Source organism: Oculina patagonica, chromosome 10 (genome assembly GCF_052425735.1).
Source record: "Oculina patagonica isolate OP01 chromosome 10, crgOcupat, whole genome shotgun sequence".
In the NCBI taxonomy this organism is placed as follows: Eukaryota; Metazoa; Cnidaria; class Anthozoa; order Scleractinia; family Oculinidae; genus Oculina; species Oculina patagonica.
The window spans coordinates 13,655,246-13,680,313 of NC_135767.1; the positions used below are offsets into that span (position 1 = coordinate 13,655,246).

The 25,068-nt window shown below is 36.9% G+C and overlaps 4 protein-coding genes across 4 annotated transcripts; all 4 read left to right on the forward strand.

Moving 5' to 3' along the window:
• The first annotated feature begins 4,927 nt into the window (after positions 1-4,927).
• LOC144628113 (uncharacterized) lies at positions 4,928-8,999 on the forward strand. The gene has a single exon (XM_078486171.1). The coding sequence runs from the start codon at positions 4,930-4,932 to the stop codon at positions 8,365-8,367; it is 3,438 nt and encodes a 1,145-aa protein (XP_078342297.1). The 5' UTR covers positions 4,928-4,929; the 3' UTR covers positions 8,368-8,999.
• A 6,509-nt stretch (positions 9,000-15,508) lies between these two features.
• Positions 15,509-16,447, forward strand: LOC144667266 (melanocortin receptor 4-like). The gene has a single exon (XM_078528664.1). It carries the CDS (start codon positions 15,515-15,517, stop codon positions 16,445-16,447), a length of 933 nt encoding a protein of 310 aa, XP_078384790.1. The 5' UTR covers positions 15,509-15,514.
• Positions 16,448-19,111: 2,664 nt separating this feature from the next.
• On the forward strand, positions 19,112-20,044 carry LOC144667267 (adenosine receptor A3-like). Its single transcript, XM_078528665.1, has one exon. The coding sequence runs from the start codon at positions 19,112-19,114 to the stop codon at positions 20,042-20,044; it is 933 nt and encodes a 310-aa protein (XP_078384791.1).
• A 3,330-nt stretch (positions 20,045-23,374) lies between these two features.
• LOC144667268 (melanocyte-stimulating hormone receptor-like) lies at positions 23,375-24,289 on the forward strand. Its single transcript, XM_078528667.1, has one exon. It carries the CDS (start codon positions 23,375-23,377, stop codon positions 24,287-24,289), a length of 915 nt encoding a protein of 304 aa, XP_078384793.1.
• Positions 24,290-25,068: the final 779 nt, after the last annotated feature.

The following is a 25,068-nucleotide window of genomic DNA, read 5'->3' on the forward strand; positions in this document are numbered from 1 at the left end:
ACAATTACGTGTAGAATTAAGTAATCGACCGCCAAAAAAGTGAACATTGAGAGCCATTAATCAGCATTAATCGATCGATGACTTTCGTGTCTATCTTTCGAGCTAGCGTCGAACATGAAGGAGCATTCGAAAATTAAATCGGGTTTCACATAAGCTTCCATCAAAAATCAAATCTATCTAGAAACCAGAGCGTTGGCTAAAATCGCGTACGTGGTTTCGTGTTTGCAAGAAAATATTATGAATATTAAAGTTCGTCATATTTTATCTGAATCTAGTCTATAGACGTCGTTGTGCTTTTATTTACAGTGTAATTACTACACGGCTTCAATCCTTTTATTTTCCTATGCAGATATTTAGAGCAAAATAATAGACAAACCAAGGTAAAAAAAAAGAAAAAAGAAAAAGAAAAGTAAATATACCCCTTCTTGGCGTCGAACCGTTCCCCATGAGATTCGCAGACTGATGACTATCCCTTTGTGCTAATCTGACAAACGTGGAAATATTGGAATAAAATTTATAGATGTATTCATTGAACCGCTGATAATCTGCCACGACCACCGTAGGCTCAAACAAGCTTTGACAGCGATCTGCCCACAGCGATCGTGTATCGATAGAAGTTCTTGCAGTAAATGGGGTGATCTACTGGCCAAATGACCTGTTTTACTGCAGTGTAAGTGGCTCAATTTACTCACCAAATGAATTGTTGTACTGGCTATACTTTCTATTCGTATCATGGATCTGTGGAGACGCTCGGCAGTGGTTTTCTCAGAAATTGAAGCTCACAGGATCGGGGGACGGACTCGCATAGTTTGTGTTCTTTGTGTTGATCTTCTGCTTCGCAAGTCCCATTACATAACACAGGTAAGCTTCTACTTATAGCAAACAATATGTTTTTATGAACAAATCCTAAACATGTAGATCGACTGTGCTTCGGTCGTGTTCGGGAAGTAGTCGTACAGGTCACCTGACAAAGCACATGATTTGTTGTGGTAAAACGTTGGTGATCCGCCATTTTGTTTCGAACTTCAGTTTGGGGCAAGCACTTTTGTTAGCTGTTTACGCTGTGTAATTCCAGGGGTATTTTATGCAATGGATGCCTGCATTGATGTAGATGTTCATAATAAGTCCTGTGAGTATTCAGGGACAGAAACATCTGTACGACCCTCGACTCGCCAGGGTAATTTGAACGGCGAGGAGACATGTCAGACATGTGTCGAATCCCCCGCTCGCTGGGGTTATGCCATAACTATGGAAAGCGAGAAAGCTAAACATGAACAAATGATAGTCAAATATGAGCAAATGAAAACCAGATATGAACAAATGAAAACCAAATATGAGCAAATGAATGCTATATATGCAGAAAACTGTCAGCTACTCCATGAGGAAATCCATGCCAAACACGAACAGACATGTGAGTGGAACACTTCTTTGATGAATGGTCAGTTTGACGGTGCCTTCGTTGCCAAGAATAAAGCTGAGTTTACTGAGCAGAAACCAGTGCTTAAATTACCAACTGATAATCCACCGAGTGCTTGTGCTTTGCAAACAGATGAAATGGACAAATGTAGAAATTCAAGGGTAAGGTGTAGGTTACATTCTAGAAGGAAACGGGAAAGAGAACCTTCCAGAATTCCATACAAGAAATTTATCAAGTTATTTAGAAAGGCGAAAATTATTCGACTTGCTGCCAAATCATACCTTAAGAAGTACATACCAAGTTCATCTAAGCTCAGACTTATGTTGTACGAGTGTAATCGTTCTCATTTCACTGAACGGCTTGTGAGATCAAGGTGTTTATTATCTTCAAACAAGTGCTTTGTCAGGCCAAGCTTGTACCTAACTATTGCGCGACTGAGGACATTAAAGCATAAGAATTCATCATTGTTTTGCATGTGTGTTGATGAGAAAATGTTAAATAAATTAAAATGTTGTCAAGCCCAAACTTATCATGTTTCACGAAGAGTCATATCCTTAAGTGGTGATGTTGAAGAGAACCCGGGGCCTGATCATTGCAGTGTAAATACTAATTCAGAAGCACGTAGTAGCTTAGTTGGCAATTCAGTTTCATCACTAGAAACCAGGTTGTCAGAATTAAATAGAGCCGCACTTGATGTTGGTGGAGGTGGTGACTGTTTTTTTCGAGCTGTTTCACATCAACTGTATGATAATCCTAATCACCATTTTCATGTGCGTAGTCTTGGTGTTCAGTATTTACAGCATAACCCTGAACAATTTATAGAGAGTAATACTGATTATTCTTGGCAAGGATATTTAAGAAATATGTCATGTGAGGGAACATGGGCTGATGCGATTATAATTCAAGCAGTGGCCAATTGTCTGAATTTGTCAATTCATATTACTGAATCAAATGAAACTTTTGCACCTGTTACTGTTGTGCAACCAGCAAGTGTAACGAGAGGACGCACAAACATTTACATTGGGCACATAGGTGAAACGCATTATGTATCTACAGTAGTAAAAACAAACAAGACAAAATGTGGTCAAACATCAGTTGAAGACAACCTAATTGATAGAAAAGAAAAACGCAGAGCTTACATTAGAGAATACATGAAAAAGAGAAGAGCTGATCCAGAATTTAGAAAAAGAGAGAATGAAAATTCACTGCAGAAAATACACAAAAATATTGAAACAGCTAGGGAGAAAAATAACAAAGCTGCCTCAAAAAGGAAAATCACCAACCCAGAACATTTGAGGGAAATTTTTAAACAGTCAAAAAGAAAAAGGAAAGCGAAGAACCCAGAACTCATACGGGAAGTTGCCAAACAGTCTAAAAGAAAACGGAAAGCGGAGAACCCAGAACTCATACGGGAAATTGACAAACAGTCTAAAAGAAAACGGAAAGCGAAGAACCCAGAACTCATACGGGAAGTTGCCAAACAGTCTAAAAGAAAACGGAAAGCGGAGAACCCAGAAAATCTATCACTTGAAACAATTATTGATGATGATGAGTTACAAGCGCAGAAAAATGAAAACAGTATGATATCTATGGTAAATTTCTTCCACAAAAGTATAAAATGTGGTCCAGAATACATATGCACCTGTTGTGACCAGTTGTGGTACAGGTCCTCAGTAGTCAGATGTGATTCTAACAAGTACAAGGCTTGCTCACAAGGTGTTGTGGACTCTTGTGTCACTGGGGTAACAAGTGTAGACAATACTGAATGGATTTGCACAACTTGTCATTCAAATCTAAAGAAAGGCACATTGCCCAGCTGTTCTAAAGCCAATAAAATGAGTTTTCCTGAGAAGCCTGAACTGTTAAATTTGACACCATTAGAGGAACGGCTAATATCACCACGTATTCCATTCATGCAAATTCGCGAATTACCAAGAGGTGGCCAGTTGTCTATTCATGGAAATATTGTCAATGTACCAAGTGATGTAAATTCAACTATTCACTCTCTGCCAAGGCCAATCAATGAATCACATACCATTCCAATAAAACTTAAAAGGCGTCTCAGTTATAAGCATCATTATCAGTTTCAAAACATTAGACCTAAGAAAGTGTTAGATGCAGCCAAATATCTTGTAGGCACAAGTGACTTATTCAAAAGTGAAGGCATAGAAGTGCAAAATGCATGGGTAGATAACATAAGTTTACAATGCAGTACCCATGAAGAATGGAAGGAGTTTCTTCAAAATCCTGACAAATCAAGCTGTGATGTGCAAACTAATGAAACTGTCACAAAGGATAAAACACATGATTCCCAAAACAGTATTTCAACTGTTGATGTTGATAATCCAGACATAGATAATGATGATAGCGATGGCTGGTGCGAAATTGCCGAACGCCCTTCAGGTATTACAGATACACTACTACAGGAAGCAGATGTAGCTGAAAATGCAGATAAAATTATTTCATTTGCACCAGGAGAAGGAAACAAACCATTAGGAATATTCATGGATAAAGATTCTGAATATTTATCATTCCCAACAATATTCTGTGGAAAGCGGAGACCTGACAACAATGAAAGAAAAGTACCAGTAACATATAGCACAGTTGCTAAGTGGGAATTAAGGTGTCAGGATAGAAGAGCAGCAATGTCTGTCCCAAACATATTCTTTAAGCTAAAAAAACTGCAAATCAAACAAATTCAAGACAGTGCATGCATTGCTCTTAGAAAGTGTAAGACCAAGGGAAAGAAATACACTGCCGGTGACTTGAAGTCAGAGGATTATCTTAATAAGCTTGTACATCTTGATGAAGGTTTTAGAGTTTTAAAGAATCTTAGATCTTCACCCCCTTATTTTGAGAAGTGCAAAAGAGACTTGTTTGCTATGATTCGTCAACTAGGCAACCCCACATGGTTTTGCTCCTTCTCAGCTGCTGAAACAAGGTGGACTCATCTACTTAAAACTTTAGGCAGAATTGTAGAAAAGAAAGAATACACTGATGATGAGATCAAGCAAATGACATGGAAACAAAAATCAGATCTTATTCAAAAAGATCCTGTCACCTGTTCTAGGAACTTCGATCACATGGTTCAGTTATTTATTAGTGATGTGTTAAAGTGCAGTGCAATACCAATAGGAGAAATAGCCGATTATTTTTACAGAGTCGAATTTCAGCAAAGAGGTAGCCCACACATCCATGGTTTATTTTGGGTGAAAGGAGCCCCACAATATGAAAAAGATCCTAATGAAGAAATTGAGAAGTTTGTTGATAAGTATATCACCTGCCAAAAACCAGACAGTTCTAGTGAAATGGAAGACCTTGTCAACTTACAGATGCACAGGCATGCCAAAACATGTAAGAAGGCAGGGAATAAGATTTGTAGATTTAATTTCCCATTGCCACCAATGCCAAGAACAATGATTTTAACACCGCTTGAAAACTCCTGCATTGATGAAGAAAACCAGAAAAAGATTAAAGAGAATTCTGAAAAAAAAAAAGAGGTTCTTGACAGCATGAAATATGGCGAAGATATCACATTTCAAACTTTTCTCAGCAAATTACAGTTAACTGAAGAAAGTTATATCCTAGCTATCAGGCACACCCTAAAGCGTGACACATTATTTCTGAAAAGAGCACCATCAGAAATAAGGATTAACAGTTATAACACTTATTTACTCAAAGCATGGCAAGCAAACATGGACATACAATATGTACTAGATCCTTATGCATGTGCTTCATACATACTTTCTTACATTACAAAAGGCCAAAGAGGTATGAGCAGACTTCTAGAAAAGGCATCTGAAGAAGCCAAATCTGGTGATAAAGATATTAGAAATAGAATAAGGCATATTGGAAACAAATTTTTAAATGCAGTGGAAATAAGTGCTCAAGAAGCTGTGTATCTTGTATTGCAAATGCCATTGAGAAGATCCTCCCGAGATTTTCAGTTTATTGGCACCTCACCTCCAGATGAAAGGACATTCTTAGTAAAGAAATTGGATAAGCTTAAAGAGTTGCCTGACAGTTCACCCGACATTGAATCTGACAACATCATTAAACGCTATCAAAGAAGACCAAAACAATTAGAAAAGTTGTGCTTGGCTGACTTTGTTGCATGGTATAATTGTAAAGGTAGGGGGGTTAAAGATGAACATGCTGATAGTTGTAATAAGCCATTAGTCACAGGTCTTGATGACTTCTTGCCCGAAAGAGATTTTGATGACAACACTGATGATGACCCTGATAGGAGTATCAGTGCCACTGAACTTGAATATGAACCAAAAGAATACAAATTAAAAGGAGGTCTGAAACTAGTGAAACGAAAAAAGGCTAAAATCATCCGATCTGTTAGATACCATAAAGATAAAGACCCAGAAAATCATTATAGAGAGCAACTTATGCTTTATACACCATGGCGAAACGAAAGTACGGATTTGATAAATGGCTGTAAAACTTACCAAGAACGATTTCAACAGGTTAAGAATGAGGTTCTCAACAACAGCCACCAATATGAATGCCATTCAGAAATACTAGATAAAGCAGTGGAGGATCTAAGTAATGTAGAACATGGCAACTTCGACAATGTTGCTCCAAATGCAGAGCATATCAATAAGCAGGACTGTGCTGTTAAAGAAAAGCCTAGTGAATTATTTGGTTGCTTTGACCCTGGCAAAAACAAGCAGCACAGCGAGTATGATTTGCTTGATGATATTGGTATCTTTCCTAGAAGTAATGATCAGGATGAACTTGTTACAAAGCGTGTCTCAGATGACGATTATTATGCACTTGTACGCTCTTTGAATGAAAAACAAAGGCAGTTTTTTTATCATGTCTTACATTCAGTCAAAACTAAAGATGACCCTCTAAGATTGTTCTTAAGTGGAGGTGCTGGAGTTGGGAAAAGTACCGTAACTAATGCGTTGTATGAAGCACTGATAAGATATCTGAACAGTATGGCAGGAGAAAATCCAGATGATGTGAAAGTTGTCAAAACAGCCCCTACCGGCAAAGCAGCATTCAATATAAAAGGTAACACACTGCATTCTGCTTTTAAGATACCTGCCAATAGAGGTTTTGAGTACTGTGCACTGGATAGTGACAGACTAAATACCATTAGAACACAACTCATAAAACTAAAAGCAATATTTATTGATGAGATCTCTATGGTTGGAAGTGGAATGTTCAACTTTTTGAATTTAAGATTACAACAGATTATGGGCACTAAGGAACCATTTGGTGGAATAAGTTTGATAACTGTGGGAGATCTTTTCCAGTTGAAGCCAGTTTTTGATAAGTGGATCTTTGAAAATTCCCAAATGGGCTATGGTGACTTAGCAAGTAACATTTGGACAGAATACTTCACCCTCTTTGAATTAACAGAAATCATGAGACAAAAGGATGATAAGCAGTTTGCTGAGCTACTCAATCGCTTGAGAGAGGGAAAGCACTCTGAAGATGATATAGCCATGTTGAAACAAAGACTTTTGAATGTAACACCAGGAAATGATAATTACCCAATGAATGTCACTCATTTGTTTACTACAAATGCATCAGTAGATGCTCACAACAATGCCCTGTATACTCTCTCAAAAACTGATAAAGCTCAGATCAAAGCTGTGGACATTTTAGTGGGAGATATGTCTGATGATCTAAAGAAACAAATGAAAAATAAAATCCCAGATGACCCCACAAAGACAATGGGCTTATATTCATTAGTGTCGATAGCAACTGCCGCAAAATACGACTTGACAACTAATATTGATGTTACTGATGGACTCACTAATGGTGCAGAGTGCGTGATAGAGAACATAGATTACAGAGTTGACAATTCCACCAGGCCAAGTATTATTTGGGTGTCATTTCCACATCCTGAAATAGGCAAAAAGCAGCGCAGAGAAAATGCACATTTGTACAAGACAAACATAAAGAAAGACTGGACACCAGTTTTAGAAGTAACAAGACAATTCCGAATCAGTAAAAAAAGTCAAGTACAAATTCTCAGGCGACAATTTCCGCTTAGACCTGCTGCTGCCAAGACTATTCACCGTTGCCAAGGTGACACATTAGATGAAGCAGTTGTTGATTTTCCAGCATCCACAAGGGAGCACATGCATTACGTTGGCTTAAGCAGAGTAAGAAACAGTTCTGCACTTAGTATTCTCAAATTGAATGAAAACAAAATTAAGGTGAGCGAAAAAGTAAAAAATGAAATGAGCAGACTCAGAAAAGAAGCAAGCCTCAGGCCTTTAGCAGTTTTAGAGACTGTACATGTAGATTCTCCCCAAACAAAAACAATCTTGTTTCAGAATGTAAGATCTCTCCACCTCCACATAGAGGATGTGCGAAGTGATTACAACATTCAAAAAGCTGATGTCAATATTTTTGTTGAAACAAAGCTTTGTTTGTCAGACACAGATGAAACATACCAGCTGAGTGGATTTACACTTTACAGAAATGACTTCAATCAGTCTACCTTGAGAACTTGCTATGGAACTGCCGTGTACATAAAGAATGATTTGAGTTGTATTGAAATTCCATACAGGTTAAACTTTAATAATGTAGAAATAACTGTTATGGTTCTAAGCCATCCAATTCCAAATTTTCATGTGGTTGGTATCTATCGGTCTAAAGCTAATGTTTCAATTTCACAGTTCATTGATGCACTCACTCATCTTCATAACTCAGTATTGACAAACTCTACCATACCCACTGTAATCCTTGGGGATTTCAATATCAATCTAATGCAGGACACTACAGAACAAAAGGCTCTCAAAAAATGTTTGATAACAGACAGAGGATACAATCAGTTGATCAACCAGTATACAACTGACTACCGTACACAGATAGATCATATTTACACAAATGTACCACAAATTGTACAATCTGCAGGTACCCTGGAGTCCTACTACAGTGATCATAAGCCCATCTTTATTTCCCTAAAAGCTATGTGAACATATCATTTTCCAAATTAATTGCTTTTAATACTGTGATGTATCTGAGATGAGATTTTGGACTATTAAAGCTAATGAAGACCAATGAAATAACTACATTGTACTTTTACATAGTAAGTAATTCACATAAAAATGAATCTTAATGTATTTCACAGCTTTTTAAATCACAATCAAATAAGAGAATTGCTTTTACACTGACAAAGAGTATAATAATTTCGATTTGGTGGTGTTAAATCAATCATAATGATCATCATTTATTTGCCACATTACAAAAACAAGTTTCCCCAGTTAAGTAAATGAGGGGGCAGAATGTTATCAATAGTTTGAGTTTGTAATAGCTGCAGCTGGCATGGCACACTTCGGTAAATAAAAAAAAAAAAACATTCATGTTAGTCGCATATAGATGACCAGTCCGAATATTCCAGAATGAAACGTTCCACATTTTGAATGGCAAACTGAACTCTGTCAGAATTTGCACAATACATGTGGAGATAAATTTTTCAAATGAAAAATCATGAAATTGCAATATTTCCTGAGGGTGATGGAGGGATGTTAAAATAACATCCCTTCCTTAATCCCTTCCATACAAGGGACATATCCAGCCTCCATACACAAAACAGGTAAGTTGCTATTTTGGGGGTTTGAAGGGGGAGGGGGGAGGGGTGGGGAGCAAAGGTGAGAAGCATAACATTACATAGATCATAGATACAACTGTAAGCATTTTAAGTACAGTGTACAAAGATTTATACACTTTGTTATTTTACACTCTAACCTATCACCTTTAATGTGTATTTGTAGGTGGAAGACTATGGTGGTACTAAAGAAATATGATGAATGCTGCAGTTCTAACCACTATTATGCAAATGACACAAAATTGAAGTTTTATCACAGATATCAGTACATGTAACTGTATATGGAGGCTGCAACAAATTGAAATCCTGGCTGCCAATTGGCAGAACTGCCTACAAAAATACCAAGAAATAGAAATATACAACTACTACCATATGGAAGGAACATCAAGTACTTGTATGTGAAACCTACAAGTGGCTGCCAATTGACAGAATTTTCTACGAACATACCAAGAAATAAAAATACACCACAATTACTGTATGGAAGGAACATCAAGTACATATATGTGAAACCTACAAGTGGCTGCCAATTGACAGAATTTTCTACAAACATACCAAGAAAATAAAAATACATCACAATTACTGTATGGAAGGAATATTGATAATTAATTTTTATGTGAGACCCACAACTGCTGATACCCAAGCAAGTAGTATTTCTGTGAATCATGTCAAAGCTTGACACTGACTCAGGAAACACCTGCACATTTATCACTGAATGAGTTCCATTCCTTGAAAGAACAACATCCTTCATTATGTCTTAACTACAGATGAAAGCTTTTTGTTAACAAACTATACTGAGAACAAACACAGCTTGCATAAAAATGAAGAGGGACACTGTATATCCTTCCAATTACCATATGAAATGCAAGTTATTATGTCATAATGGTTTCGATAAATGCATCCCTACAAAGCAACCTTGCTATATTTCTGATAAAAAGGGGAACCTTCTTTTCCTGTTATGAATAATAAAATAGAAAAACGTAAAAAATCTCAAATGGTGAAAGCTCTGCATTCAACATCAAAGCAACAGTAAAACAATACAAGTCATTGTTTTAGAGAGGCAAGACTTTAATTCAGCTGATCTAATTAACAGAAGTATTGATCTTTAATTATAGCAAAATATCTTAGAAATGTGTTCTCTACAGTAGATGCAATGCATGACTGGCAACATTTGTCATACATGTGACACAACACTCAGGAATATGAATACTTTATTCCGTAACCTGTAAATGACATTGAAAAAATCATGTAATACATATAGAACAAATTCTACAGAAAATAATGCATTTAAAATGTACACAATGTCTCCAATTTTGATCATCACAGGGTCAGAAAGAAAGGGAAGTGCTGGGCACTATGCAATCTGTTAACATTCCCTTGCACTCTGCCATTCCTTTTTGTATAAACCACTGTTTTCCCCTCCTTTCTGAAACTGTCTACATGTTTAAGCTTATCGAAAATTATGCATGTATGTTCACATCAATGTTTATCCAGAGAGGAAGGCAGAAACCAAATACCGATAAGTGTGGCATCTCCTGTTCTCCTCCTCCCCCTTCCCCTCTTCCCAGGGTCAACATCAATACTTCCATCAACAACAAAATTTAGGTCAATAATCTGTAAATAACACTGCCACTACTTATGATCCTTCCAATGCCTCAGATGTTTCATCACATAAATAGAGGATGAAATGAAAATTCTGAAAAATATGTAGATGGCCCATCATCTTTGCTCACTGCATTGACTCCTTTTTCTTTTACCTTTCAGAACCCAAACAAACTAAACTGAGAATTAACAAAGTAATAGGTTTCATCCAGAATAGTTCAAAAAGGGTATCAATTTTCAATTTTAACCCGGTTTTAGATACTGAATTCACTAAGGATTTTCACTGTTTTAGTCACATTCATTTCCAAATCTTTCTTGGACAACCAGAACCAGAAAAATGTTTTCATCCATGCTTGCAATATGCAACGAACATGTTCGATTCAACTGTCGCACATCGTCATGTTTTCTCGTTTCTGCTCTTAAGTGCATAAAAGAAGTATTTTGAAACACCTGCTGCTCATACATACTCAAAAAATGGAAATCAAATGCAAATATTGCTAAAAAAATTCAGTCGTGGCTCAATGAGCCTTTGATTTAGTTAATACAAGAGCTTGTGTGTTAAGTTATATGGAAGGCTTAGAAAAATATGTGAAAGAAGGAACCATGTGAAATTAATGTTGTGAAGACAACAACATAAGATTCACATGCATGTGAACCTTTTGTCAAGCATGTGAAAGTTTCAACAGGCATGTGAAATCCAAGCTTCATGTGAAAAAAGACAAAATTAAATAAGGCCTTAAAAAACCATGTGAAAGTGTGTATGAAATATAATGTTAAATTAAAGCCAACATAGATATCATGTGAAAGTGTGTGTGAAACAGATCATGAATTCGTTTGGTGTACTATAATAGGGGCCATCTAGTTCCAGACAATTTCTGCAGGTTTTCAGTCTCGCTTTTTCTACCAATTCCCGCAAATGCAAAATAAATTTTCAGCTTTCTGGGAATTCCAAGGATTTCAGTTCTAGCGATTTCGTATTCTAGGATTGTTCTCTCTCGATACTCAACTTGGAAATTATTGTACATGTAAGCTTATATTCAAAGGAATTCTAATAATTTTAAACCTTGAATTTCTGCCAATTTCAGGTTACTCCAATCTCAAACACTAAAAATTAAAAAAAATAAGCATTATATTGTATTCCACAACGTCAATATTCCTTACCGAGATTTCGATAACGAAGAATTTTAAACCGCAGACAAGAGTCCATTTTGTGTTCTCACCAGTAGGCCTGCATCATGAATGAAGTAAGACTTTCCACCCTTCGTATTCTCGGAAACTTTGGCAGATAAACCGACAACTTGAAATGAGTTCATTCTCACCATTTATTTTTTATAAAACTTGAAAATTACACCAAAATGTGATCGCAAAGGACAGAAATCTTCGCTTGACTCTGGTCAATCCGTTTGCGATCTTTCTGCGACTGCACCGCCATTATTATTGAGACCGCAGTTGAACGCTTCAGCGGAATTCCGTTAAGAAACCAATCATGTTACGCAAATCATCCCACGTGACTATTTTGGCGGCGGCGTTTTGAACGTTATTTCTGCTGTTGATCGTTCGTTGGAATGCTTTGTATTCTAAACTGTAGCAGCCAGCATGTGTTTCCCTTGCAGTAATTTTAAAGAACAGATTAATTGGGCTTTGTTAAAGGCGAATAGTGTACTTAAGCTTCTGCTTCTTGGAGCTTATCAAAGGTCTTGTTTCTGAGGTGTGTACTACTTCATGGCAGTCGTTTTGAAAGTGCTTTGGTGAGTACAACTAAGCTGTATTTTAGTTATTTTAAAAACCAGTTGGAATTTTGTGGAACTGGAGGCTTGACACCTAAAGAAGCCAAATACTTTTTGCACGAACTGCATTGTAGACGTGGTTATGTTTGGTGAAATTATTTCGGCCAACGGATCGGAGTGTGTGACGTCCGTTACAAAATTTTTCCATTATGAGACTTAATTTCGTTCACAGAGTAATTTAAATACCGAAACGAAATTCTCCAAACAGATTGATAGGCTTTATCAGGCATTATTAGACTGTTCTGGATTTTACAATGTACATGTAAATATCCCAGGGCAGACTTTTTTTCCCAGGGTAGTGTAATCCGACATATATTTTTAAAAAATGCTTGGGAAAATGTTGCCACTGACCTTATTGCAATTGTAGACTCAGTAAACTGTTTATGTCTAATAAATGTACACTAGTAATAAGTATACCAAATCAACACAGCTACTGAAATATCATGAGGTTAATCGGTATATCCATTTAATATATTTTTTACAGGCTGACGAAGAATAAGGAAACCTTCTAAACTGGACAAACTAGAAAGAACAGAACTTGCCATGCATGTCATCAGAAGGCAGCCAGCAGCTAAGTCTGTTTTTTCCTTGTCTGAAGGCACTTTCCATTTGTCAGAACTGGCCGGCTGGTTCGGTGGTTATAAATGTGAAATGGGCCTTCTGCACAAGATTTTCCAACAAATCCACCAAAACAGTGTACAATATTTATGTATAGAATCAATTAAAGTATTTTTTTTACTCTGTGATTGATTGTGGAACAGTTTTCTCAGTGAAAAGTTGAAATATTATTCAAGGCTTGAGTCATGGGATTTTCATGGCCTATGGAAATTCATTCCATTTTCATGGCTGACAGCGGGTTTGACTATAAAAACATGAAAATGGGATAAAAATGCCATGAAAAATATCATGGCCATGACTTTTGGTACGTTTCTCTGAAATTTCATTGGCATGAAAATTCGAACCCCATGAAAAACACATTTGAAAAATCCATTAAAATGCCATGAAAATAGGACCTACACATCCTAGCAAATTAAGGTTTTTCAAAGTCATAAAAATCCTGTTAACCGTATGGCATGAAATAGCCATGAATTTAACTCAATTAATGGCTTTATCATGACCCTGAAATGTACCAAAACTAAGTAGTATTTCATGGTTTAAATGACCATGAAATACCAATCATAAGACCATGAGTGTCCCATTACTACCCTATTAACATACTTTAAAAATACAGTGAAAATGTCATAAAAAATTCATGGCATTTTCAAAGCAGGTTGATTTCATAGTGACGTAGGTGCCAATAGGCTCGCACGCGGACTTTTTTACCTTTGCCTTTCTAATTGCCTATTCTCGATGAAAGGGGTTTTCTCCAAATGAAAGATTTTTTGCAGTTTTAATCCTATTTAAAAGAATGCACTGTCGGCTTCCGTACGCGTTTTCAATTGGGTCAAGTATTTGCCTACTGGTATAAATAAACTAAAATTAAATTAAATCAAATCAATTTATTTTCAAAACTAAATAAATCTTTGAATGGTTTCCAACGCTATACTTAACTTAACTTGAACAGTATGTTTAAATACGCTTTTTTTCCGCAATCAGGGAAGCCATTTTTTATCAGCAGCGAGGCCTTATCAACGTCAAATAGCTGGGTTGTTGTTGAATGGTTTCATCAAAATACAGCCAGACCTGGCGTAAAAAAAATACATTGTAGCTGGATTTGTATCTAAATTGAATAGTATTGAAACATTCAAAAGGAAAGCAAAATTAGGAAATTAAAAATGTTTAACCACCGGCGACGCTTTGTTCCCTTTCTGATGGAGCATGGGGTTGAATATATTTACCACACAGTGAAATTGGTGGGAGGTAGGGAAAATCGCAATCCACTCAAACTGTCGATACCTTGTACAACAGCAATTTCCTTGTTTAATTCGTTGAAAATAAAAGTATCTGTTTATCAATAACGAAAACCTATCTACGCGTTTCATAAAAAGAAAAAAAAAAAAAAATGAAAAAGGACAGAAATAACCTCCAAACTAATTATAAGAACTGCGGGGTATTCATTGTAAAAAATTAGTTGTAAAGGAATTAAATTAATTAAAACATGAATAGAAGCTTTTAAAGGTGTATTAACATTGAACAATTTTTTACTTGACGACGGCTATAAATCAGATATCGCCGGACTAAAATAAGTTTGTTACACGACCGAAATTAGCCAGAAGTTGTTCAATAATTCCTAGATCGGAATGTAACACACGCGTACACAGGTAAGTATCTTAGTTCTTGCTTGAAATGTCAGAATTATTTTTTCAGGTTTATACATTCCGCTCAGAGCATAGTGATTTCAAACGACAGCCGTACCTTGTTAAAATAAACAATTACAGTTGTTGTCACTAGATTAGTAGAACCATCTCTTAAGTACCCACTAGCGATCTACATTGAGATCATTATCTTAACCATAATGATAAAAATGAGGTTCTTAAGTCCTAGGAGCGAACGTAAGCCGTAAACTTTTTTAACATCTCCCAGCCTTTCTTAGAATGCTGAAACTATCTTAAAAAGAATTGACTGCGAATAAGTAATCTCGTTAGAGACTTTTTTACTCGGATGAAATGCTTATTACAAGTGAACGAGCGAGCGAACGAACGAACTAACGGACCAGCGAACCAATGAAGGAACGAACAAACGAACCATCTATCGATCGATCGATCGATCGATCGAACGAACGAACGAACGAACGAACGAACGAACGAACGAACGAACGAACGAACGAACGAACGAACGAACGAACGAACGAACGAACGAACGAACGAACGAACGAACGAACGAACGAACGAACGAAAGAACAGATGAATGAATGAAAAAATGCAGTATCTAGCTATATAGCTAAGGCGTTTAAGGCTCTGAAATTTGCCAGGGGTCACCTGAAATAAACCAGTTCTTTGCATTTTTGGCTAATCTAGGAATGAAACCCTTTTTTGATATCACCAGGAAAGTAATCTGAATGTTGTTGGACCCACGCGTTCAAGCACAAGAAAAGTGCTGGAAGCGTCATCGCGACAGGATTTGGAGATATTTGACAGCACGTACGGAGTCGTCAACTCTCATTTAAAAACAATCCTCTTATCAAACAAAATGGCGAACTTAACTGAAGATCAAAAGCCTGTAACAACAATAGACTTTACTTGCAGGACGGATCTTCTCGAAACACACCAAAAAATCGTCCTTTTAATGCTAAATATTCCTCTTTCCATTATTGCATTTCTCGGTAATATCTTGATCATAGTCGCTCTTCAAAAGCCATCGTCTCTTCACCCGCCATCAAAACTATTGCTTGGTTGTCTTGCAATAACCGACCTCTGTGTGGGCCTCATTTTACAGCCTCTCGCTGTTACCCATTTAATGTTCAAAAAAAACTCAAGAAGTTGTTATTATGTTGAAATCACTACAGTTTTCATAGATATAATATTGAATGGTTTATCTTTGTTAACACTGACTGCAATAAGTGTGGACAGACTTCTTGCTTTGATGCTGGGGCTGAGATACAGACAAGTGGTAACTTTGAGGAGGGTATGGATTCTTGTTGTTGCTTTTGGGTTTTTTAGCACTGCCAGTGCAATTACATTGATTTTCAACCCTCGCATTGCGGCTGAGATTGTCGGAGTAGCAGTATTTCTGTGCGCAATAACCTCCACATTTTGTTACACGAAAATATATTGTATACTTCGTCGTCATCAGTCTACAGTGCAAGACCATATTCATCAGGGACAACCGAGTGGAGGAGAAAGTCCACTGAATGTAGCACGATACAGAAAGACAGTGTCAAGTGCTTTGTGGGTGCAGATAACGTTAGTGACTTGTTATCTTCCACATGGTATAGTCGTGGCTATATTTGCTATTTCTGTATCAGGTGCTCCATCGATATCTGAAGCCCTTGCTTGGACTGTCACTTTGTCTCTGGTTTACCTAAACTCATCTCTAAATCCATTTCTGTTCTGCTGGAAAATAAAGGAGGTAAGACAAGCAGTGAAGGACACAATAAGACAGCTTTGCTGTTTCTCAAGTTGAATGCCACCGGCTGGACCCACGTAAATTGGAAGAAAGCCATCCATTAGTCAAGCAAAATCACAGTCTTTGGTTTATTGTGGAGGTGGCCTTTACAAATGGCATTGGAAAAGGGAGATGAATACTGGGTGTGAACTCCGAGGTCAGGGCTGGAGGGGGAGTGAAGATAGGCAGATCGTCTGTTTGTTTTCTTTTTTCCTTTTTTTGTGAAGGACACGAGCTATGTTCGGAGGCAAGCGTGGCCGAGTGGTTTAGGGCGCTGGTGTTGTAATCCGGAGGTCCCCGGTTCAAGACCTGCCCTGGCCACTAGCTGGATTTGTTTCTCGGTTGTCCCGAGTTCAAATCCTCGACCACGCTTTGTATATAGCCAACTGGTCTGCCTCCTGCCAGTTGGGATTTTTAACCTTGTTATGTTCATTTAAAAACAAAATATTTGTTTCCTCTGTTTCAGTGGCATGCCTGTAAACTAGCTATCTCGTAGAGATATGAAGCTAAGTGCATGACCACTATAAACACCATTTATTTATTTATTTATTTATTTATTTATTTTATTTTTCTCCCCTCTCCGTCTTCCCAGTCCTCAATTCTCCTCTTGATTTTCTTCTTTCCCCGAATACCCGTTTTTCGCAGCCTAATCAGTTCAGTGAAGTAGTAGTGAAACGGTGGTGATGCATCCCTTACATAAGGGTTAAAGTAAGAGTCTTTTTGAGACAAACTTTGTTCACTGGTTTTGTTTATACTAAATCTCGGAATATTTGTAGATAGAACGCTTAGTTGCATGTGTAAATTATATTTTGTTCTTAATGTGACATAAAAAATTCGATATTAGCATGAATTAGCTGTCTTAGCTGGTACCTAATCTGAAAAATGTAGAAATGACGTAAAATAATAATAAAACAGACTAAAAAATCTTCGGAAGAAATGGCTAGTAACGAAGTTTCGCGCTCATCGTTGGTTTTAAAGCACAAATCAACAACGTCTTCTTTATTTTACGATGCATGTCTGATCTTCCTGTTACTAAAATGTAAAAGTAATCCCATTTATTGTTATGGCCCATTGGTATATTTTTTTTTCTATAAATAACGGTTGAATGATTACTTTAACTAAATTTTTTCACTTACATTGCTTAATCTCTAGTTGGACAGTATTTAAACACTATTTCCGCACCAGCAGATGCTTTATCGATGTTGAGTAGCTGCATGGGTTATTGTTCATTGGTTAGACTGTTCACAGCCTTCTATTTTTTCGTGTTTTTTTCGATCGATGAGCGCGCGGCGAGAGCGGCGAGAGAACTGGAGGCCAGCGCAAAACGTTGCGTTGAAAAATCGAGAGGCTGTAGACAGTCTATTCATTGGTTACATCATGATACAACCAGATCTAGAGTAGAGATTACATTGTATCTAGGTTTGTTTCTAAATTGAATGGCATTGAAACAGTCAAAAGGAAAACTAAGCGAGGAGATTAAAATTGCCTTAACCACCGGCGACGCTTTGTTCACTCTCTGATTGAGCCGTGTGGTGAAATATATTCACCATACGGTGAAATTGGTGGGAGTAGGAAAAATTGCAAACCGCTCAAACGGAAGATACTTCGTATAAGAATAATTGTCCAGTTTCATTCGTAAAAAAAACTGTCTTATCTGTTTATCAACAACGAAAAACCTATCTACGTTTTTCATTAAAAAAATGAAAAGAAGAGAGAAAAGCTCCAAACTTATTATAATAACTGTAGGGTATTCATTGTAATAATTTAATTATAAAGAAATTCAACTAATTAAATCATGAATAAAAGCTTTTAAAGGTGTATTAGAATTAACAAATTTTTTTTTATTGTTTGACGACGGCTTTAAATCATATACCGCCGGACTAAAATTAGTCTATTACACGAACGAAACTGGTCGGAAGTTTTTCAATAATTCCTTGACTGGGATCAAACACACACACCGTACAAAGGTAAGTATCGTAGTTCTTGCTTGAAATGTCGAAGTATGTTTTAAAGGTTTATACAGAAGCAGAGTACCGCTCTAAACATAGTGGCTTTAAACGACATCAGTGTCTTTTAATGGCTAAAAGCTAATGTTTTTGTCACAAGGTAACTGACACCATCTCATAAGACTTTGCACCCACTAGCCGATTCGATATAATCGTAACCAATCGATCGTAAACATGAGGTTCTTATATGTTTTAGCGGTAACGGTCGCCTTAGACGTTTCTTAACATCTGCCAGCCTCTCTTTGAATGCTACCACGATCTTAAAACGAATCGACTGAAAGTAAGCAATCTGGTAAGAGGACGCTTTAACTGGGATGAAATGGTTACTACAAGTGAACGAGCAAACAAATGAATGAATGGAAAATTTGCAGTATCTAAGTGTTTACGGCTTTTAAAAACTAATTGGGGACACCTGAAATAAAAAAAAAACATGGTTATAGATAAATATTTCATTATTGTTCCCGTTTGAATATGATATCGAAAGAGGAACCATGTACTAGATACTTGCATCAATGGCTGTTTTAGCACTGAAACTTTGTAATTTTTTTTATTTATTACCAGGAAAGACATCTGAATGTTGTAGAACCCAAACATTGAAGCATAAGAAAGTGCTGCGAGCATAATCGTGACAGGTCTTTTATTAACCAGTCTGAAAACAATTGCTATATTAAAGACAATGGCGAACGTAACTGAAGATAAAAAACAGACGACACTACAAGAGTTATTTTGCAGGACGGATCTTATCGAAAAACATCAAAAGATCGTTGTTTTAACATTTAATATTCCTCTTTCAATTACTGCATTTCTTGGGAATATCTTGATCATAGTCGCTCTTCCAGTTCAAAAGCCATCGTCTCTTCACCCGCCATCAAAACTTTTGTTAGGATGTCTTGCAATCACCGACCTCTGTGTGGGCCTCATTTCCCAGCCTCTCTCCGTTACCTATTTACTGTCAAAAGAAAACTCCAGAAGTTGTTATTATCTTGCAATCACTTCCATTCTCATAGGTGTAACTTTGTGTGGATTATCTCTGTTAACACTGACAGCAATAAGTGTGGACAGACTTCTCGCTTTGATGCTGGGGCTGAGATACAGACAGGTAGTAACTTTGAGGAGGGTATGGATTCTTGTTGTTGCTTTTGGGTTTTCTAGCACTACCAGTGCAATTACATTCATTTACAACCCTCGCATTACCGCAGGCATTGCCGGTGTAGCAGTTTTGTCGTGTGCAGTAACCTCCACATTCTGTTACACGAAAATCTATAGTGTACTTCGTCGTCATCAGGCTACAGTGCAAGACCATCTTCCCCTGGGACAACCGAGTGGAGGAAAAAGACCACTGAATATAGCACGATACAGAAAGACAGTGTCAAGTGCATTGTGGGTGCAGATAACGTTAGTGGCTTGTTACCTTCCACATGGTGTAGTAGTGACCATACTTGCTATTTCTGGATCAGGTACCCCATCTCTTGCCCTTGCTTGGGCTGTAACGTTATCTCTGCTTTACTTAAACTCATTTCTAAACCCATTTCTGTACTGCTGGAAAATAAGGGAGTTAAGGCAAGCAGTGAAGGACACTATCAGGCAGGTTCGGTGTTTCTCAAGTTGAATTTCTCCCTGCCAGACCAACATAAATTGGAAGGTTAAGATTTATACTTAAGGTGGCTTTTACAAGCGGCCGTGGAAAAAGGTGATGACTTCAGAATGTGACTCCTGCAGGGAGAGAAATGAAAAGGAATAGAGCGCCTGTTTGTTTTCTTTTTATTCTTCGGCCCATAAATTATTTGGAAATGATATCATTAAGGTCACAAGCTATGTTGCGTACTTTAGCCTCGAATCCCTACCTAGTCCCCTTTGATTTTCCTTTTGGTTTTTGTCTCTTCTCGAACTCCGTTTCTTCGCAGACTAATCCTGAAGTGGTATGAAACAGTGATGATACAACCCATACATTTGTGTGCGGCAACTAAAGGACAAAGCATGAGACCTAAGGCTACCGCCAGACCTTAGAACAATTCCTTTTATCGATCAATTTAAGCGAGCTCTGAAGACATACCTTTTCAAACAACCTTTTATAAGTGTACATTGTTTGTTTTAATTTAATTAGACTTCAGGGTTTGTATTTTTAGTGCAAAATTGGTGGTTAAACAGGCCAATATACCCTTTACTTAATCAAGGTCTGCTTTCCAGGGTTGTCCATTGATAAAGATCAAAACTTTTCAGGCGGAAAGAAAGGAAAGTAGAAGTAGAAGGCAGAGAAAAAAAGAAAAGAAACGGAGCAAGAAAAAAAAACCCGGAACGGTTCCGCCAAAAAACGGATTATGCGCATGCGTCAAAGTGAAATATTGTACCTTTTTTTCTTGAAATTTTCATCAAAATCTTGCAGCAGTGTTTAAGGGTTTAAAAACGGTTTTTTTTAGTAACTTCAGACTACGCAGCTTTTTTGCGAAAAAAAAAAGACTATATTCATTTGTTTGGTATATACTAAATCTCAGAGTTTTTGTAGATATGACGCTTAGTTTCATTTATAAATAAATATTTATATGTATATAGATTATGTGTATTGTCGATGTGACACGAAAATACAATATTAGCATGAGTAAGCTAAATGCTCTAAGTTAACGAAAAGAGATAGCGAAAAATGTATAATAACAACGTCAGGTTGTTTTCTATGCTTATTTCATTAGTTTTGTGTTTCAATCGGCGAAGTCCGGGTAAACTAAATTATAAATTCATGAGAAGTTACCAGTAAGTGTTTTTATTTCTTTATTTGCAGATTAAATCTCTCATAATTTGAGTAAGGTATACAGATGCCTGCTTTTGTTATCCGTTGAGTCAAGTATTTGCCTGTAAAGACGTATTTGGTAAAAATAAAAGGCATACTGCGGTGACAATCATGATAAGACAACCTTTGATGGAAAAAACGTGGATTTTAAACACATAAAGTTTTGTATGCTTCAATGTAAATCTTAAAAAGCGACCATTAGCTAGATTAAAATTAAATTTAAATGTGATATAAAAGACTGGTACCTAATTTGAAAAAATGTAAAAATGATGTACATTAATAAGTAACAAACAGACTTCCGGAATAAATGGTCAGTAAAGAATAAAATTCTCAATGCATGTCTGATCTTCCTGTTGCTAAAATGTAAAAGTGGTACCATTTGATGTTGAGGCCCATTGGTATTTAGTTTTTTTATATATACATATAAATACCCTTTATTAATCTCCTAAGCTGAATTTTTACGAAGCATTGCTTATCTCTAGTTGGACAGTATTTAAACACTATTTCCACGTCAGCAGATGCTTTATTGATGTTAACTAAAGCTGTGCATGGGTTATTATTCATTGGTTACATCATGATACAACCAGATCTGGAGTAGAGATTGCATTGTACCTAGGTCTGTATCTAAATTGAATGGCATTGAAACATATAAAAGGAAAGCTAAGCTAGAAAATTAAAATTGCTTTAACCACCTGCGACGCTTTGTTCACTCTCTGATGGAGCCGTGTAGTGAAATAGAGTTTTACCACACGGTAGATTGGCAGGAGTAGGGAAATTGCAATCCGCTCAGACCATCGATACATCGTGCAAGAGTAATTTTCTAGTTTCTTTTTTTAAAAAAAAAAAATCTGTATTGTATGTTTATCAACAGCGAAAGCCTACAATCTTGGACAAAACCTGTTGACACATACACATTTTTAACATAATTTGTCCATAACCTTCCACTCAACCGGAGAAAACAACATTATACCCCCCTCCCCCTACTCAATGTTGTTTTATGGGGTTTACAATTGAACCAGCTTCATTTTTATTGCAACTTCATATGCTCAACATTGAAATGGGGGAGGGGGGGTTAGAGATTTCAAGCGCGATACCAATTTTGAGGCGATTTTTCCAAAGTGTGTCAACAGTTTTGTCCAAGATTGTAGTTACGTTTTTCATAAAAAAATGAAAGAGAACAGAAAAAGAGATCCACACTAATTACAAGTAATTAGAACAACCTGCGAGGTATTCATTGTAAAATTTTAATTATTAAGAAATTCAATTTAACCTTTAAGCTTTTAAACGCGTATTCGGATTCAACAATTTTTCACAGTTTGACGACGGCTTTAATTCTTTCATCGCCGAACTAGAATCAATTTATTACAAGATCGATATTGGCCTGAATTTCCTCAATCATCCCTAGACTGGGATGAAATACAGACACTGTACACATAAAAGGTAAGTATATTTGTTCTTGCTGCAAATGTCGGAGTACGTTTATAAAGGTTTATACAGAAACATAGTATCGCTCAGAACATACTGACTTTAAACAATACCAGTGGCTTTTTATTGTCAACAGCTAAAGATTGTCACAAGATTACTGTCACCATCTCTTAAGACTTTAAGGTACTAAGTACATAAGGATCATAATCGTAACCACAATGATAAAAATAAAGTTCTTCAAGAGAATATGGTTTCTTATCTCCTAGCGGGAATGGTCGCTGCCAGCCTTTTTTAGAATGCTGCCACCATCTTAAAACGAATTGACTGAAAATAAGCAATCTGGTTAGAGGATTTTTAACTGGAATGAAATGGTAACTAAGAATGAACGAGTGAACCAGCAAACGAACGGATGAATGGAAACTTTACAGTATCTAGCTATAACTAAGGTGTTCACGGCTTTAAAAACTAGCTGGGGTCACATGAAATAAGAATTATGGTTAAATATAATTATCTTAATTGCTGTTGTAAATGCTTTAAAATCGAAAGGGGGAACTTTAGACTAGATCTTTGCATCAATGGCTAAATTAACACTAAAACTTTGTCTTTTTTATTATCATTACCAGGAAAGACATCATCGTGGGAGCATCATCGTGACCGGTCCTGGATAAATTGGTCAGCACCTACAGAATCGTTTAGAAAAAAAGCTGGATAACAATCGCTTTATCAAAGAAAATGGCAAACTTAACTGAAAATCAAAATCCGATGATAATTAAAGACTTCATTTGCAGGACGGATCTTTTCCAAACACACCAAAAAATTGTTTATTTAATATTAAATATTCCTCTTTCAATTACTGCATTTCTTGGAAATATCTTGATCATAGTCGCTCTTCAAAAGCCATCGTCTCTTCACCCGCCATCAAAACTTTTGTTAGGATGTCTTGCAATCACCGACCTCTGTGTGGGCCTCATTTCCCAGCCTCTCTCCGTTACCCATTTACTGTCAAAAGAAAACTCCAGAAGTTGTTATTATCTTGCAATCACTTCCATTTTCATAGGTGTAACTTTGGGTGGATTATCTCTGTTAACACTGACAGCAATAAGTGTGGACAGACTTCTCGCTTTGATGCTGGGGCTGAGATACAGACAGATTGTAACTTTGAGGAGGGTATGGATTCTTGTGATCGCTTTTGGGATTACCAGCTCTGCCAGTGCAATTACATTCATTTACAACCCTCGCATTACCGCAGGTATTGCCGGAGTAGCAGTATTTCTGTGTGCTGCAGCCTCCACCTTTTGTTACACGAAAATTTACAGTATACTTCGTCATCATCAAGCTACAGTGCAAGACCACATTCACCAGGGACAATCGCATGGAGGAGAAAGTCCACTGAATATAGCCCGATACAGAAAGACAGTGTCAAGTGCATTGTGGGTGCAGATTACGCTAGTGGCTTGTTATCTCCCATTTGGTATAGTCGAGACTATACTATCTATTTCTGTTACTCCATCTGCAATCACTGCTTACGCTTTCACATTATCTCTGCTTTACTTAAACTCATCACTGAACCCATTTCTGTACTGTTGGAAAATAAGGGAGGTAAGACAAGCGGTGAAGGACACGATCAGGCAGGTTTGGTGTTTCTAATGTCTCCCGGCTGGACCTACATAAATTGGAAGGAAGACATTCATTAGTCAAGCAAAATCACAGGCTTTGCAATTGCATGGTTTAATGTAGAGTTGGCCTTTCCAAATGACATTGGAAAAGAAAGATGAATACTGGATGTGACTCCGAGGTCAGGGGTGGAGGGGGCATGAAAATAGGCAGATCGTCTGTTTGTTTTCTTTTTTTTCCCTTTTTTGTGAAGGGGATTAGCTATGTTCCGTACTCTCCCCCTCTGTCTTTCTAGTCCTTAATTCTCCTCTTGATTTTCTTCTCCCCCCGAATTCGTGTTCTTTGCTGCCCAACCTTAAAGTGTTAGTGAAACGGTGGTGATGCATCCCATACATAGGGCTTAAATTTGTAGCCTTTTTAAGGAAAAAAAAGCAAACTATATCCATTGGTTTTGTATAAACTAAATCTCAGCATGGTTGTAGATATAGCCCTACGTTGCATGTATATATACATTTCATTTTTTGTCGATGTGACATGAAGATTCAATGTAACATGAATTAACTGTATACTCTAGATCTCAGGTAATGAATAGATATAGCGAGGAAGATTTATAGTACTAACTTGAAGTTGTTTGTGATGTCCATTTGTTTTCAATTGCAGACGTATGGGTAAACTTTATAAATGAGAAGTTACCAATAAGTATTTTTATTTATTTATTTGTAGTTTAAATTGCTCATAATTTGAGCAAGGTAGACAATCCCGGCTTTCGTTATTTATTTGCTCAAGTATTTGCCTGTAAAAGACGTAATTGT

Coding starts and splice junctions, on each gene's coding strand:
- LOC144628113 (XM_078486171.1), top strand. CDS start 4,930: ATGAAATATGGCGAAGATATCACATTTCAAACTTTTCTCAGCAAATTA.
- LOC144667266 (XM_078528664.1), top strand. CDS start 15,515: ATGGCGAACTTAACTGAAGATCAAAAGCCTGTAACAACAATAGACTTT.
- LOC144667267 (XM_078528665.1), top strand. CDS start 19,112: ATGGCGAACGTAACTGAAGATAAAAAACAGACGACACTACAAGAGTTA.
- LOC144667268 (XM_078528667.1), top strand. CDS start 23,375: ATGGCAAACTTAACTGAAAATCAAAATCCGATGATAATTAAAGACTTC.